The 16,824-nt window shown below is 36.8% G+C and overlaps 1 protein-coding gene across 1 annotated transcript in view; it reads right to left on the bottom strand.

Moving 5' to 3' along the window:
* The window catches only part of RP1 (RP1 axonemal microtubule associated), a 629,473-nt gene that overhangs the window by 89,933 nt on the left and 522,716 nt on the right, over positions 1-16,824 (bottom strand). The window contains 1 exon segment of the mRNA XM_036741155.1: positions 15,607-15,848. Coding sequence (XP_036597050.1) covers positions 15,607-15,848 — 242 coding nt within the window.

Genomic DNA, 16,824 nt, shown 5'->3' with positions numbered 1-16,824 from the left:
ACCTGAAAACCATGATCAAAAAAAGAACCTAGATATCATCTTTCAAGAAATTATCAAGGAGAACTGCCCTGATATTCTAGAGCCACAGGGCAAAATAGAAATTGAAAGAATCCATCGATCGCCTCATCAAATAGATCCCAAAAAGAAATCTCCCAGGAATATTGTCACCAAATTCCAGAGCTCCCAGATCAAGGAGAAAATAATGCAAGCAGCCAGAAAGAAACAATTTGAGTATTGTGGAAACCCAATCAGAATAACCCAAGATCTGGCAGCCTCTACATTAAGAGATCGAAGGGCTTGGAATACGATTTTCCGGAGATCAATGGAGCTAGGATTAAAACCAAGAATCACCTACCCAGCAAAACTGAGTATCATGCTGCAAGGCAAAATATGGATTTTCAATAAAATAGAGGACTTTCAAGCTTTCTCAGTGAAAAGACCAGAACTGAATAGAAAATTTGACTTTCAAATACAAGAATCAAGAGAAGCATGAAAAGGTAATCAAGAAAAAGAACAAGAAAAAGAAATTGCAAGGGACTTACTAAAGGTGAACTGTTTTGTTGACATTCCTACATGAAAAGATGATGTGTATGATTCATGAGACCTCAGTATTAGGGTAGCTGAAGGGAATATGCATACATATATGTTTATGTATATATGTGGGTGAATGTGTATGTATGTATATATCTATGTGTGTATGTATATATATATATATATATATATATATATATATATATCTAGAGAGAGAGAGAGAGAGAGAGAGAGAGAGAGAGAGGGAGAGGGGGGGGGAGCGGACATAGGGTGAGTTGAAGATGAAGGGAAGATATCTAAAAGAAATAAAATCAAATTAGGGATGAGAGAGGAACATACTGAGAGAGGGAGATAAGGAGAGATAGAATGGGATGGATTATCTCCCATAAAGGTGGCAAGAGGAAGCAGTTCTGTGGGAGGAGGGGAGAGGGCGGATGAGGGGGGAATGAGTGAACATTGCTCTCATCAGATTTGGCCTAAGGAGGGAATACCATACATACCCAATTGGGAATCTTACCTCATAGGAGAGAAGAGGGAAGAAGACAAAAAAAAATGGGGGGGATGATGGAGGGGAGGGCAGATGGGGGTGGAGGTAGTCAAAAACGAACACTTTCGAAAGCGGACAGGGTCAAGGGAGAAAATTCAATAGAGGGGGATGGTTTGGGAAGGAGCAAAATATAGTTAGTCTTTCACAACATGAGTATTGTGGAAGGGTTATACATAATGATACACATGTGGCCTATGTTGAATTGCTTGACTTCTTAGGGAGGGTGGGTGGGAAGGGAAGAGGGGAGAGAATGTGGAACTCAAAGTTTTAAAAACAGATGTTCAAAAACAAACAAAAATGTTTTTGCATGCAACAAGAAAATAAGATACACAGGCAATGGGGCGGTAAAATTTATCTTGCCCTACACAAAAGGAAGGGAAAAGGGGATGGGAGGGGAGTGGGGTGACAGAGGGGAGCGCTGACTGGGGAACAGGGCAACCAGAATATATGCCATCTTGGAGTGGGGGGGAGGGTAGAAATGGGGAGAAAATTTGTAATCCAAACTCTTGTGAAAATCAATGCTGAAAACTAAATATGTTAAATAAATTAAAAAAAATAAAATATAATATAACTTAAATGTTTTAATACAAGATAAAGTAAGCTTATTTTTTATAACTTCTTTTCAAGAGGGAATTACAATTATACTTTTTAAAAAGCTATTAACTATGAATTTCTAGTACCTATTTCTTAATATAATTGACTTTAAATTGCCTTTTCTGATACCAACACTTTTTGTATAATAAGGACCTTGTGTACATTAATACATAAATCATTTGTGACTTCATTAATGGAGGAATCCCTTCCAAAGGTGCAGATAGCACCATCTATATCTTCATTACCTATTGCCTATTTTTTCATGGTACTCTATAAATCCACTATTCAATATTTTGGGAAATTTTTTTGTAGGATTTTTAACATCATCACTCTCTACCACAACCTTTCCAGTTTTCTTATACGTTATGCTCCTCCAAATACACTGAGATCTGGTGACATTGGCCTCTCTTCCTCTCACAAGACACTCCATCTCCTGAACCTGAGCACTTTCACTGACTGTCCCCCATTCCTGAAATGCTTTCCCTCCACACCCCCACTTTCTTGTTTCCTTCAAATTCCAGTTAAAATCTCAGCAATCTTCCTTAATGCTAGTGCCTTCCCTCTGTTGATTATCTCCAATTTACCCTATATCTAACTTGTTTGCACATTATTGTTTGCATTTTGTCTCTACCATTAGACTGAAGATTGTGAGCCCCTTGAGAACAGAAACTATAATTTCCTTCTTTTTGTACTTCCAATACAGTACCTGGCACAAAGTAGGCACTTAATAAATGTTTTTAACTGATTGCCTAATCTACTTTTTTCCTCCTTGGTTCATTGTTCGGCCAAGCTCTTTTACTGGATGTGAATCTTATTTGTGAAAGCCTGTAGTAATCTGTAGGGCTTGGTGCAATCAACAGAATTCCGTCCGTCAAAAGGAACATCTGCAAGACTTCACCATATATAGAAAACTCATCTTCCACTTGGAGTCTCTATTAAACATCTTCCATGATAGGCAAATGCTTTTGGTAATCATGTCTCCATATTTATTCCTGCTTAATATAATTGGAAGGTCATTAAACAAAGTTGTCTGTTGTTGCATCTATCAAAGACTTTTGTATGATTTTAATATATACATGGGTGACATTTTGTTGGAGTTGAGGCACTAAGTCTGCATTGATCTTAAAAAAATCAATACTTTTTTTGAAAGGCTACAAACAATAAACACAGTGGGATCTTGTATTCACTGCACATTTGTGCTAATATAAGAATGTGATCTATTGTAAAACACTGTGAAAACCTGAGTTCCCATTTCACACTTTCAGGGAAGACGCTTTCAAAACATATGTCATTTTCATTCCTTCTCAAGCCTTCCACAGTACTCTTTCCCCCCACCCTTTCAGCTTAGGACCTCATCTTATAATTCACTAAAAAAATTGAGGCCATTCCCCAAAAGGCTCTCTTTTCCCTTTCTCCCCATCTCATATCACCCAGATGTCTTCCCCAACAATCCCCTTCTTCACTACTGTCTTGAAGAGATGACCTTGCTCCTTGCCAAAGCAAAACATTTTACCTGAACCCTTGATCCCATCTTTTTCCAGTGGACTGCTCCTATAATCCTACTCACTTTCTTCTGATCCTTAAACTCTCCCTCTCTACTGGATCCTTCCCTCCTTCCCGACATATATTCCCATGTCTCTTGAATCCTTAATAGAAACCCTCACTTGATACAATCATACCCACTAGCTATCATTCCATGTCCTCCCCTTATAGTTATACTGCTTGAGACAGCCAACTCACTGCCTTCATTTTGTGTGCTCTTACTTGAATCTAGAGCATCTTCAATCAGGCTTCAGACTTCACTGTTCAATTGCAACTGCTCCTTTTAAAGTTTCCAGTGATTGTGTAATTGCCCAATCTAATAGGTTTTTCCCAAGTACTATCCTTCTTGACCTCACTACAGCTTTTGACACTGCTGATTGTCCTCTTCTACTGGCTATTTTTCCTCTCTAGGTTTTCATGACACTGTTCTCTCCTGTTTCTCCTCCTGCTTCTCTGACTGCTTCTTCTTAGTCTTTTTTTCCTGCAACTTCATCCCAGTCATATTCCCTAACTGTGGCTGTCTCCCAAAGATCTATTTTGAGTCATCTTCTCTTTCTTTACGAGGGATTCTTAACCCTTTTTTATCTTCATATCCTTTGGAAGTCTGAAGACTATGGGCCCCTTATAAGAATGTTTTTAAATGTACAAAATAAACACGTAGTATAACAAAACAAATTAATTATACTGAAATATAATTATAAAAATACTTTAAAACCAAGTTGAGGGATTCTAGGATTAGAACTTTTGATCTGAAGCTCTCCTTGGTTTCAACTCCACAGGAACAAGATGCCTATCCCAAGATAAGTTGATCACTTTAAATCAAATCACCATGCTCGTCATTATTCATCCTTTGTACTTGAAGAGGAAGACATCAGGAAGAAGATGCCATGACTTTAAGTGAGGGAGGGCTGTACAAAGTCACCAGCCTCATTGTCTCCTCCAGAGTCATCTGGGTACAGTGGCAAGATATAGATCAGGATGACTAGAAATGGTCCCAGATGCAGGTCCAGGTCTCCTGCTAGGCTGATAACTCTGCCTTGGATACTCAACACTTCCCCAGTACCCTCAGTCTTTTCTCTTCTGATTAGAGGGTTGGAGGGTGGAGAACTAAACTCCTCCCGCAACTTTCCTTTATAGAGGGCAGAACCTGAACTTTCCAGCTCACTGTCCACTTTCCATATGTAGTTGAACAAGATGCCCTCATATTGGGTACACCCTAGTTTCACCCCCGTCCTAACATTTCAAGCTTCCTTTTGTGTGTCGGATAACCAAAGTAGTAGCTTAAGAGCTGGAGCCACAGAAGACCCACTATTTCTGCCCACAAAGTAACAGAAACACCCTAGGTTGTGGTGCTGTGGATAGAGGGGCAGCCCTGGAGTCAAGAGAACCTGGGTTTTATAAATATTCTAGAATATAGAGATTATTTTCCTTTTTCCCTAATCATCTCTGGAAATAGAAAAAGTGGTGGTATTAAAGTCACCTACCATTATAGTACTACTATCTCCATCTAGAATTCATTTAACTTTTCTTTTAAAGATTTAGATGCTATAGTATTTGGTACCTGCAGGTTCAGTGTTGATATCACTTTATCGTCTATAGTACCTTTTATCAAAATGTAGTTACCCTGTTTATCTCTTTTAATTATGTATATTTTAGCTATAACTTTGTCTGAGATCATAATTGCTACCCTTGTCTTATTTTTTGCATCAGCTGAAGAATAATAAATTTTACCCCAGCCCTCCATTTTAACTCTGTATGTATCTCCCATTTTTAAATGTTTTTCTTGTAAACAACAAATTGTTGGATTCTGATTTTTAATCCATTCTGCTTTCCATTTGCATTTCATGGGTGAGTTCATCCCATTCACATTCAAAGTTATAACTGCTATTTGTGAATTTCCCTTACTTTTACTCACTATTTTCCTTCTCATCCTCTCTTTTCACCCTATCCCAGTTACCTTATCTTCTCCCTTTATCCCCTTATTACTTTATCTTCCCCATAAAAGTCTCTCCCTTATCTATTTACCCCACCCTCCTAATCTTAATCAATACCCCCTTCAAAGAGTCCCTCCCTCCCCAATATTCTCAACTCTCTAGAAGCTTAAAAGACTTCTAAACCTCTTCAGATATATACATTGTTTCCTCTTCAACCCAGATGAGAGTAAGGTTCCAGTATTACCAGCCTTCCACTCTGGACTGCTTCCTCTGTATTAGTTCCTCTTTTCACTCTCCATTTTTGTGAGATAATTTCTCCTTTTCACTTTTTCCTACCCAATTTTTAGAATCACATCATCATACGCAACTCAGTCCCAACTTTTCTTTGTGGTGGGAAAGAACTGGAAATTGCAGCAGTGCTCATCAATTGGGGAATGGCTGAACTGGGATGGAATACTACTGTGCTATAAGAAATGATGAGTTCAATGAGTTTAGAAAAACATGAAAAGATTTGCATGAAATAATGAAGAACAAAATAAGCAAAACCAAGAGAACATTGTATACAATAATAGCAGTACTGTTTTAAGAAAGACTTTGAGTGAATAAGTCATTTTGTCTACATATAAATACCCAAATGAACTATAAAGGACATATGAAGAAAGATGCTATCTGCATCCAGAGAAAGACAGATAAATAGAAGTACATATAGAATAATTTTACACACACACATATTTATATATAGTATGTATGTGGAATAACAGCTTCAGCACCCTGAAAACTGTGTTGCCTCCAGTACAGTATAGCAGCAAGCACCCTGGCACATCCAGGATGGCCTGCTAGTACAGGTTCTTTGATCTGCTTTCCTAAAATAAAGGCAACTTTAAGGGGTCAACAATCTTACTTTAATTAAATGTATGTATCATTCACTAGTTCAGGAGAAAAGTCAGCACCCTGAACATGGAGAAAATATAAGCAGAGAGAAAATACAAGCAGAGAATTTAGCACAAAGATCAACAGGCAGTGCTTTAACTGCCTGAACAAAGTTATACAACCACCTACATACACCACTATATTGGGGGAGCATTTATATTTGAGTAGTTGGGGGGCAGGGCTCATAACAAAACAGTTACTCAGAGTCCCATTCAGGAAATCAAAAGGTCCTTCTCACGAGCAAGCCCCCAAAACAAAATACCAACCTTAGAATATATACACACTTTTGGCTAATAGGCTCAGAGTAAGAATGTGGCTCAGTGCCTAATTAGCTTAGTACCAAAGGGTGTACAAGCCTTTCTACAAGCAAGCTTCCCAGTAAGCAAGCCTACCTCTAAGCAAGCTCCTCCTTAGGTAAGTTCCTCCTGGGCTCTATGTGACTCAGGATGTATCACAGCTGTGATTGAACACATGTAGTGACATAGGTCTATTAATGGACAGGGAAGATCTTCCTATTCCATTAATAATGCATACAGACATCTACTGTATATATTAGTTTGGTTCAATTATTCTTCCTATTTTGATCGTCATTAGTTCTTTTGTTATTTCATAACGCTACACATTTTGGACTGAGATAACAGAATTTCAGTGGAATAATTGCAGTGTGACTCATGAAAAAAACAGTTTTTTTGCAGAATGGTTGATGGGATTTTTAAAAATTTTTTTGTCTGTATATTGTCCTCGTAGTTTTATCCCTATATTGCTTTGGGGGTGATATGACTTAATCAAATGTCAAGACAAACGTTCTGCAAATACATTTTATACTTTCATTACTTCTTGCTGTTTTTAAAGCAGTTCAGTTCATAATAAATTGCCTAGCATAGTACCTAGACTATAGTAGCCACTTAACAAGTGATTAATTGATTGATTGAATTTTTTATATTGGTTAGATTTCTACCACCAATAGGGATAGTCTCTACCAATGTAATTTATGTTATCCACTTCTTAAATTTTTGTTACCAATAGGTTATTTGAATAGGTCAGTTTAGAAGTGTTTAATTGCATGCTTTATTTTTCATCTTTTCCATTTCTTCTAAGTTGGCATTGATTTTAATCTTTGTAGCAATAAAACAATAATATGAATGAATATATACAATTGATTAAAATGACTCCTACATTAGTAATCATTTATGATTTGATTAGTAACTATTTATGTTTTTAACGATATGGTCAATTTTATTGTGTTTACAATTTTGTTCTGTGTTCAGCCTGTCAAATGCAATTCAACATATGGTATAGTGGACTGAGAGCTTGACTGGGGGCCAAGAAGATCCAGGTCCAGCTTGTACCTCTGACACATAATGACTGTATGACTCTGAGCAAGGCACCTAATCTCTTAGTGCATTAGGCAACTCTCTAAGACTAGAAGTTGCCAAAAGGTTCTGATCTACTTTGGTAGGGAAAGTTTCTCCTTAAAAGTTTCCTATACCAATGAAATCATGGGTTTAGATGACATTTTTAAATAGAAAGGAGAAAGAATGGGAAGAGGTTGATGAGGTTAAAGGGTAGACTGGGTTGATAGAAATGTAATTAGTCAAGGAAGTCATCAATATTTGCAGAGCTCCCAGGGTTTCTCCATGGTTACATAATTTTGGAGAGAGGGAGTAAGAGAAAGACAGAAAGTGGATATAATGAAACTGATGGCCTCTGATCACATAGAACTTCAAATATAGTTGAAACTATAGAAGATTGAGATGTATAATAACTTAAAATATTTTCAAAGATTTGAGAATATATTAAAAAACAAAAGTGATTGGTGAAGGAAAAAAGACCATGAGGATGGAAGCCGTGATAGGGAAAAGGGATCAGCAAGCAAGCACATTAAACTGGCTAAGGAATCCAGGGCATCCATTGAGAATTAAATGATACTATTCTGTTAAGTATTATGGCTGGCAGCTAAGTGGTACAGTGGATAGAGCAAGAGGCAGGAAGTCAGAAAGAGTAGTCTTCCTGAGTTCAAGTCTAGCCTCAAGACACTTACTAAGCCATATAACCCTGGGCAAGTCACTTAACACTGGCTCAGTTTTCTTATCTGTAAAATGAGCTGCAGAAGGAAATGGCAAGTCAATTCAGTATCCTTGCCAAAAGAACCAGAAATGGGGTCATAAAGAGTCAGACATGACTGACAAACAACTGAACAAAAGCAAAAACAACAACATTAATGAAGTATAAGCAGATCATGCTGAAACGATGTGCCATTGATTATATAACCATAATCATCTGTCTAATGGTATAAAGACATACCTATAAATCTATACTTTCACTGTGGCTTCCACAATGCCAACTTCTAATGGTTATTTCAATTTCTCCTCTTTTTCCCATTCTCTAACACTACCCATTATAAATCATGTGATCAAAAAAAAAACTTGGTGAGAATTATGGAGAGGAAATAGGAAGCTCAGAGGAGAGCTCTTTCAAATCATCTGCTAGCTCCCAGGAGAATAGGAACTACTTAACCCGAGCTCCTGTAGGAACCTCTGGGAGGATTATTAAATAGTTTCATTAGTCACATCTGACTCTCAGAGATAGAGGTTGTGGAAACCCTAGTTAATGGATATAAAGGCAGACTGAAAGTCAGAATATTGGCCCTACTTTTGCAACTATGATTAAACATGTGTGAATTTAGGTATGATCCTTCTAGTACCCTTACATTATTTATCATTTTGACCTCATTAATACTGTGTATTCCTAATTTGAAAATCACTTTCTTGATCCTGTTCACTTCACATGCACACATCAAGAAGATTGTTAGAGGTGACAGACAACAAGTGCCCCAAGAGGTTCTTCTGTGGCCAAAACATCTGTACTTAGTGGCATGGGGCTTTTGATTTTCCACATGGAAACTTATTGAGGTTTCCCTCCACTCACCAGCATCTTTCAAGTTTGAGTCACAGTGGTCTCAAAATACAAACCACAGTCAATACCCAATACAGATTCACTCCTGGCAAAAGATGGCTGAAAGAATTGCCCAGGACAATATGAGGTTAAATGATTTATTGAGGATCACATAGTCATGTATCAGCAGCAGGAATTGAACACAGAACATTCTGATAATGAGGCTTGCTGGGGCAGCTAGGTGGTACGGTGAGTAGAGCACCAGCCCTGGAGTCAGGAAGACCTGAGTTCAAATCTGGCCTCAGATCCTTGACACATGTACCAGCTGTGTGACCTTGGGCAAGTCACTTAACCCCAATTGCCCTGCCTTCCCCCCTCAAGAAATAAAAAGAATGTTAAAAAAAGACAATGAAGCTTGCTGTCTAACCACTACTCTATATGCATCTTCTCACCTTAAGGAGAGGAAAATTTATTGAGATAAAACTAGGTGGCATTGGGGGTAGAATACTGGACTTCAGAGCTGGTTATAAATACTGCTTCAGATACTTAATAGTTCTGTGACCTTAGGCAAAGCACTCAATCTCTGTGGACTTCAGCTTTCTCATCTGTAAAAATGTGGATAACAATAGCATCTAAATCTCAGAGTTCTTCAGAGGTTCAAATGAAATATGTATAAAGTGCTTTCATAAATCTGAAAGCTCTATGTAAATGTCAGCTATTATTATTAGCAGAGGGGCTCAGACCCTACAGTGAGAATGGAGGGTGGGAACTGCAACTACTCCTCATCACCTCTAGACCCTTCCTGCCTTTCCAGTCTTATTAGATCTTACTAACCACTGCTGTACTCTGGGATCCACTGTGACTGGACCTTGCTATTCTTCCTATGATGAACCTGTTATAAAGATATGGTCAATTTTATTGTGCTTACAATTTTGTTTTTTGTTCAGCCTGTCAAATGCAATTCAACATATGGTATAGTAGATTGAGAACTGGACTGGGAGCCAGAAGAGTAGTGGTTAGAGGATAGTTTGTAGTAAGGAACAAGTTGAGGCAGGGAATCCCATTAGAATAGTTTTTGCAGCAGCCTAGGTGAGAGATGATGAGATCCTGAGTGGCTCTGTGAATGGAGAGAAAAGGATGTAGATGAGAAATGTTGTCAAAAAGGAAACTACAAGATTTGTCGATAATTGATTGGCTGTGGGCTGAGGGAGAATAAGCTTATTTACTATTCCTTATCTTCCCAAATTCTATCTCCCATCTCACTCACTTTTTTACAGGATATCCCCCATACCTGAAATGTTGCCCCTCCTCATCTTCTCTTTTTGGAATATTGAGCTACCTTCAAGAAGCAGCTCAAATGCTACTTCTTTCAAGAGGTCTTTCCTGATCCTCCCTTTCGTTAGTTCCTTCCATACCTAAGCACTTTATTTTATTTTTATTTTGCATTTACTTTCCTGTATAAAGGTTTCCCCCTTAATGTAATAGAATTTCCTTTAGGATAGGAATTTTTTCATCTATGTCACTGAATCCACAGGACCTAGCCATAATACCTAGCACAGAGTAATAATCAATACTTATTGAATGAAAATGCCAATAGCACTTTCTGGTTGGCTTGCACAGAGCCCTTTTGGTGGGCATAGGGATATTTAACAATCTTTCTTCATATTCATTTCCCACGTGAAATAGTATATGTGATGCAAAGAGCTTCTGGTCTCAGAGTTATGAGGCTAGATATGAATCCCAGCTCTATCTTTTGTGTAAGTTCACTTAACCTCTATGAGTCTCAGTTTCTCCAAAGATAAAATGACTGGGGTTGGAATAGATGATCTCTAAATCCTCATCTAGCTCTAAATCTTATGACTCTCTCTAATTCGTTACAATGGATTTCCAAGGAAACTCATAATGGTTTGAATATGATCATTCCCCATACCCTTGAGACCATACCCTCAAACGAACTATTTTTAAAAGAAAGAGAAATCATAGCTATATAGTCAGAAATAACATTAATTACAGGTGAAATTCAGGTTCTATACAGAAAAAAAGCTGGGGGGAGAGTGGCAAAAATCAAGAAGACCTACATTTTGACTAATACAATGTTTGTGCAACTATTTTCAATGACAGACTGGACTCTGTCTTTAAAGAAAATAAAGCCAACTTCTCAAAATGGATGGCTTTATGGGATGTGGTAGAGTGAGGCATAAAGGGATAAAGGGAGAATTTGAAAACAAAAGATGGCGATAAAATGAATTTAAAAAACAAAATAAGTCCAATGAATCTGATTGATACTTTTTAAAGCCAAGGTAACACTGATTCAGTCAACAAATATTACTGAGATACCACATAAGACTGAGCAAAACATTATCTAGTTTAATGGCACTTTATGTGATTCATTTCATTAAAAGTAGACGAAATGGATTCTGGGAAGATGGTGGAGTAGGTCAGAAAATTCCAAACTCTCAAGATTTTCCCCCACAAAAGAGTTAAAATAGCACCTTAGGGCAAACAGAGTGTGGGTGGAGACAAAGAAAAATAGGGGCATAATCCGGGTTTTCCTCAGACAGTTCGAGAAGATCTGAAGAGAAACCCCAGGACTAGGTTTGATCCCCACAAGGAGTAAACACCTCCAGGCTAGCTCCGTTTTAACAACAAGCCGGGGATCTGGTTAAACAACTAGCGGCAAGCCCTGGGGTTAGTTGGTCTGAAAGGTTGCCTTGGCCCCAGCCACTGGAACTTTTCACCCCAGGATGGTGAGAGGAGTTATGTGTTTGAGCCCAGGAAGACTTAGGGAACCTCTCCTGACGAGGAAAGCCAGACTCAGCTGTGCTCCGAAGAGCAGTGGGGGCGAGAAGGAACCCGCACACGCCGGGTGAGTGCAGAAGCAGCGGGGCAGAAAGCCCCTGGCTGTGGGCACTTTACAGAAGGCTGGTGTTTTGGCTTTGGTTCCAGGCTAGAGGAGAGAACTAAAGATCTGGGGCAAGAGGCACCAGTTCCCATACCCCAGGGCTAGAGGTGATTACATAAATCAAGTTATTACTACAAAGAAAAATGCACAGGCAAAGGAGAAAGAATCCAACTATAGAAAACTATTACGGGAATAGAGATGACCGGGGCTCATCCTCAGAGGAGGAATTGAAGATCAACGTTAAATGGTCACTTGCCGAAAAAGAATTTATAGAAGATCTTTAAAAAGACTTTAAAAATCAAATGACAGAGATGGAGGAAAAACTAAATAAAACTATAAATAATCCAAGAAAAACAAGAAGGTTATGAAAGGAAAATCAACCAATTAGAAAAGGAGATCCAGAATCTCAAGGAAGAAAATGACACCTTGAAAATTAAAATTGGGCAAAGTGAAGCCACTGAAATTATAAGAGATCAAGAGATAATTAAGCAAAACACGAATAATGAAAAAAAAATAGAAGAGAAAGTGAAACATAAGAAAAACAACAGATTTGGAGAACAGATCAAGAAGAGAAAATATAAAAATAATTGGAGTAATTCAAATTCATGATCAAAAAAAGAATCTTGATACAATGATACAAGAAATAATTACAGAAAATTGTCCTGAAGCATTAGAACAAGGCAGGGAAGTAGAAATAGAAAAAATCCACCACACACCACTTAAAAGAGATCCTATGAGAAAGACTCATAGAAATATCATAGTCAAATTCCAGAACCCCCAGCTCAAGGATAAAATATTAAAAGCACCAAGATTCAAACAATTCAAATATGATGGTGCTGCAATTAGAATTACACAAGACCTAGCAGCAGAGACATTAAAGGACTGCAGGTCTTGGAACACAGTATATTGAAAAGCAAAAGACCTGGGGCTCTGGCCAAAAATATCATACCCTTCAAATTTCAGTATTATATTGAATGAAAAAAATGGACATTTGACAAACCTTCTGATTTTCAAGACTTTGTTAAAAAAAATCTTCAACTTAATAGAAGATTCAACATATAAGAATCAAGAGAAAGACAAGGTACACACCAATGACTGACTATAAGGGATTCATAAGAACAGATTGCTTACCTTTTATGTAACATAAAATGTAAATACATGTCTAACATTCTTATTAATAATTGTCAAGCTCATAAGAAAGAGGAGGATAAACCTATGATATGAATTTTAAAAATAAAACCATTTACAAACAACTAAAAACAGTAACCATTTTATAGAAAAGAGGTGCAAGAAGAAGAAAGGATACAGAGGATTTAGATGGGGAGGAGGGCTGGTAGTTCTGGTAACCTACTTTCATCGGGAATGGGTTTAAGAGGGAACAATACATATATATATATTTAGAAGAGTATATAAGTCTTCTAAATTTAGAATGGTAGGGTTATAGTGAGGGGGGGAAAGGACAAGGGAGGGACTTCTACAGGGGAGAATGAGGGTAAAGGGAGTTTAGATTAATGAGAATGGGGGGATAGGAGAGGAATCCTTAGAGGGGGGAAGGCAAGTAATAGGAAGGTAAGGTAGTGGGTAGAAGTAAAGTAGAGGAGGCAGGAAGAATAGGAAATGAAAGATATGTACAAACATAAAAAACAAAGATCAGGAGTAAATTACGTTTGGTAAAGTATATGTCTATATATGCATGTATATATGTATAAGTGCATGTATGTATCTGTATGTCTATGTATATATCAAAAAATATCTAAATTATATTGTAGCCTTCTGGGGGGTGGAGGGAGGGGAAAAAGAACAAAGTTAAAAAAGTGGAGCAGAGAACAAAAGAAAACACAAGGAAGCAAAGAAAAGATTGACAATTCTCAACACAAGGTGTATTATTTATCATACAGGCTTTCTTGAAATGAAGATTTGTTGTTACATATTTTGAATTCTCTCCTATGTTCTGCTAAGCACGTGACATGATTTTTTTTCTTTCTTACTTTACATTTAAGTTTCAATATTTAAGTTTATGATATGTTTTTGTTTCTTTTTTCTATTTTGTATTTGTGTTCTGGTAAAATAAAAAACTTTTTTAAAAAGTAGACAAAATGAGAAGAAAAAACTTAAGAATAATCACTAAGGGAATTATTTTTGGTGTCAAGTGTATGATGAGTAAAAATCTTACTAAATTTATATGTGTGTATGTATGTGGGTATTGGGGTGAAGGGATGCTCCTGTGTACAAACCCACTAAGCATTTTTCTACCCTAAATGCTGGCTACTGTGAAGACTGTATGGAATATTCCCAACTTCCCTTTAAGTTGGGTGAATGTATTCATTTCAAAGAGTTCTACAGACAATTAGCTAATGCTTCCCGGAAGGGTTGCAAGAAGAGATGATAAGTATGATTATTGTTCAACTCTTCAAATATGACAAAAGAGACAGCAGGAGGCATCATACATTGTCCTGAGAAAACTTACCATGTTTAACAATTCCAGAGAAGAGCAATGCCACATGAGCTGCCTTCTGTGAACAACTCTGAGAATGAATTATCATCATTCTGATGACTTCAGGGGTTCTTTTCTTTTAACTTGCTTTGGGTTCACAATACCAGTTTTCACAGAGACCTCTATTCTCAGGGGTATTCATTAGCAAGTTTTAGTTCTCAATACATAACTGCTACTGAGCTCCCTTGGCCTGGGATATTTAGTGTAAAGTTGATCAATCCACCAAACACAGATGTTTCAATGGAGAGAAGGCAAAAATGAAAAGTGGACTTGTCAACTAATGGCTACTGTTTGTTTAATCACATAACTGCTACAATCATTTGAAATTGTTGGGGCGGGTAGTTTTCTTCTTTTGTGACAACAAAAAGGGCATGAGATGCTCTTGGATAAAAGCATACTGAAAACTTAAAATGAAAGGCTTCTTTATTAAGACTTTTTTTCATTACAAATACAAATGGAATAGGCTCTACTGTTGCTCCATTTCCAGAGAAGTTTTGATGTGATCTAAGGCTTTCATTTTACTATCTTAGACTTCAGAGAAAAGTGTCATTTTTGTTACTCATTTCTTCTTTAGCATATCTAAATGACAGATTTGGGGGGGGGCGGGGAGGGTGCACTGTGGGCCTTTTCAGTCTCTCAGTTTGTTACCTGTTTTGGATTATAGATCCAGAATATGTAAAAGCCCATTTGGAATTATGGAAATAACAGCCACCCCCTCAGCCTTACAGAACCATAACAGGATTGAAATAGGGAAAAACAAACAAAAACAAACTAAAACTTTGAAATATGAAAACTAATGTAGCTACCCATTGGATATCTTCTAGTTAACAAGACTCTTACTCTCTGAATGCCATCTAAAAAGGTAACGGTTTCATATTGACCTTGAAATCATGGTGACAAGACTCTTGGCAGCTCACACTAATTTTTAAAATTAAAAAAAGTTACACAGTAATAATGAATGCAAATGGACTTTATTTTAAAAATATTAAGATCATATGCACCATCACTGAAAAATCTTTAATGTAAATATGTATGTATATCATGTACATATATGCATTTATATATATATGTGTATATATATACACACATGTACAGGTTTAATATCCATCTCTAATATATAATGAGTGGTCTTGACCCACTAGGAACTTGCACTCTAATGAAAACAAAAATCTGACTCTGTGTGTGTGTGTGTATGTGTGTGTGTGTGTTTGTGTGTGTATGCTTTAATAATTTTTACCTCATGGCAATGCCAGACTTCCCCATCCTCAGCATCTTCTACTTGCAAACGTACTTTCTTTATGGCTCCATAATTTCTGTCCATTTCCATAGTGGTCCTATAGATCTGAGCCCTTCGAAGTGAGCCTTTTGGAAATATGACTGGTGCACAAGTACCTCGCTCACAGCAGACGACAAAGGCCATTTTAGGGTTTATGCCACTGGACAAAACATTACTTGTCTTTACAGTGATATCCCAAGTTCCTAATTATAGAAAAATGAAAACAAACAAAAAAATAACTAAAATAATTGTGGAAACCGATATAATTCTGAATTTTCATTACTCCATGCTGAATGAAGACTTATAAAAACAAGTATGACCTCCACTTTTATATGAGAAGTTATCCTTTATAAAAATATATGACAGAAAATGAGATGACACTAGCTATGCTTCACTATGCAACCATTACAAACTTGGACTTCTTTTTCAGATTAATTTTTACAGTTTATTTATGCTCTAATGTATTATAAAACAAGCACAGCATATACTACTTACATTGCATTTTTTTCCTAAGTGAAGAATATAATCTCTCCTCTCAAGATAAAGGAAAGGAAAAATTAGTTATAATGTTAGGGAGTCCTATAACAACATAAATAATCTATTCTCTGTTTTTCAACGTGTTTCTATCTTCTACTTAAAAAAAAACACTGTATTTTCCTCTTCAGGAAGCCTTATGCGATTGAGTAGATAATATATTCACCAATCAGACCCCATATATCCACATTCTCTCAAAGAAAGAGGGAAATGGAAAATGAAATAGAATGACAAATAAAGGTTAAAAAACACAAGAAGTTAAGAAACACATAACATATTTAATATTTATGGTATATTATTTATACTTACAGTAGTATGCAAAGTAATTGGCAGAAAGTAAAATAATTAAATTTATTGACATAAAATAAACCTTTTAAAGTTTTTCCTGTTCAAAGTGTTCAATCTGTAATATGTCCTCCTTTGGCTGTACTTTTAGAAATACAATTTGGTACTGAGTAATTACATATTCCTTAATTTATCATGGTACCACACTTTTAGTGCATCAGATATTAAGTGTGCCTTTGGGAAAACGTGTATTTTTCAAAGATGTATTTGATTAAATCCATAGATTTTCAAAGTAATTTTAGTCAGGAATGTTCCAAGACCATTTAAACTTGTTTATTTCCATCTGTTGGTGTGATATCT

The sequence above is a fragment of the Trichosurus vulpecula genome, chromosome 1, assembly GCF_011100635.1.
Source record: "Trichosurus vulpecula isolate mTriVul1 chromosome 1, mTriVul1.pri, whole genome shotgun sequence".
Lineage (NCBI taxonomy): Eukaryota > Metazoa > Chordata > Mammalia > Diprotodontia > Phalangeridae > Trichosurus > Trichosurus vulpecula.
The sequence above is the reverse complement of the archived record's forward strand: the minus strand, read 5'-3'. Positions and strand labels throughout refer to the sequence as shown.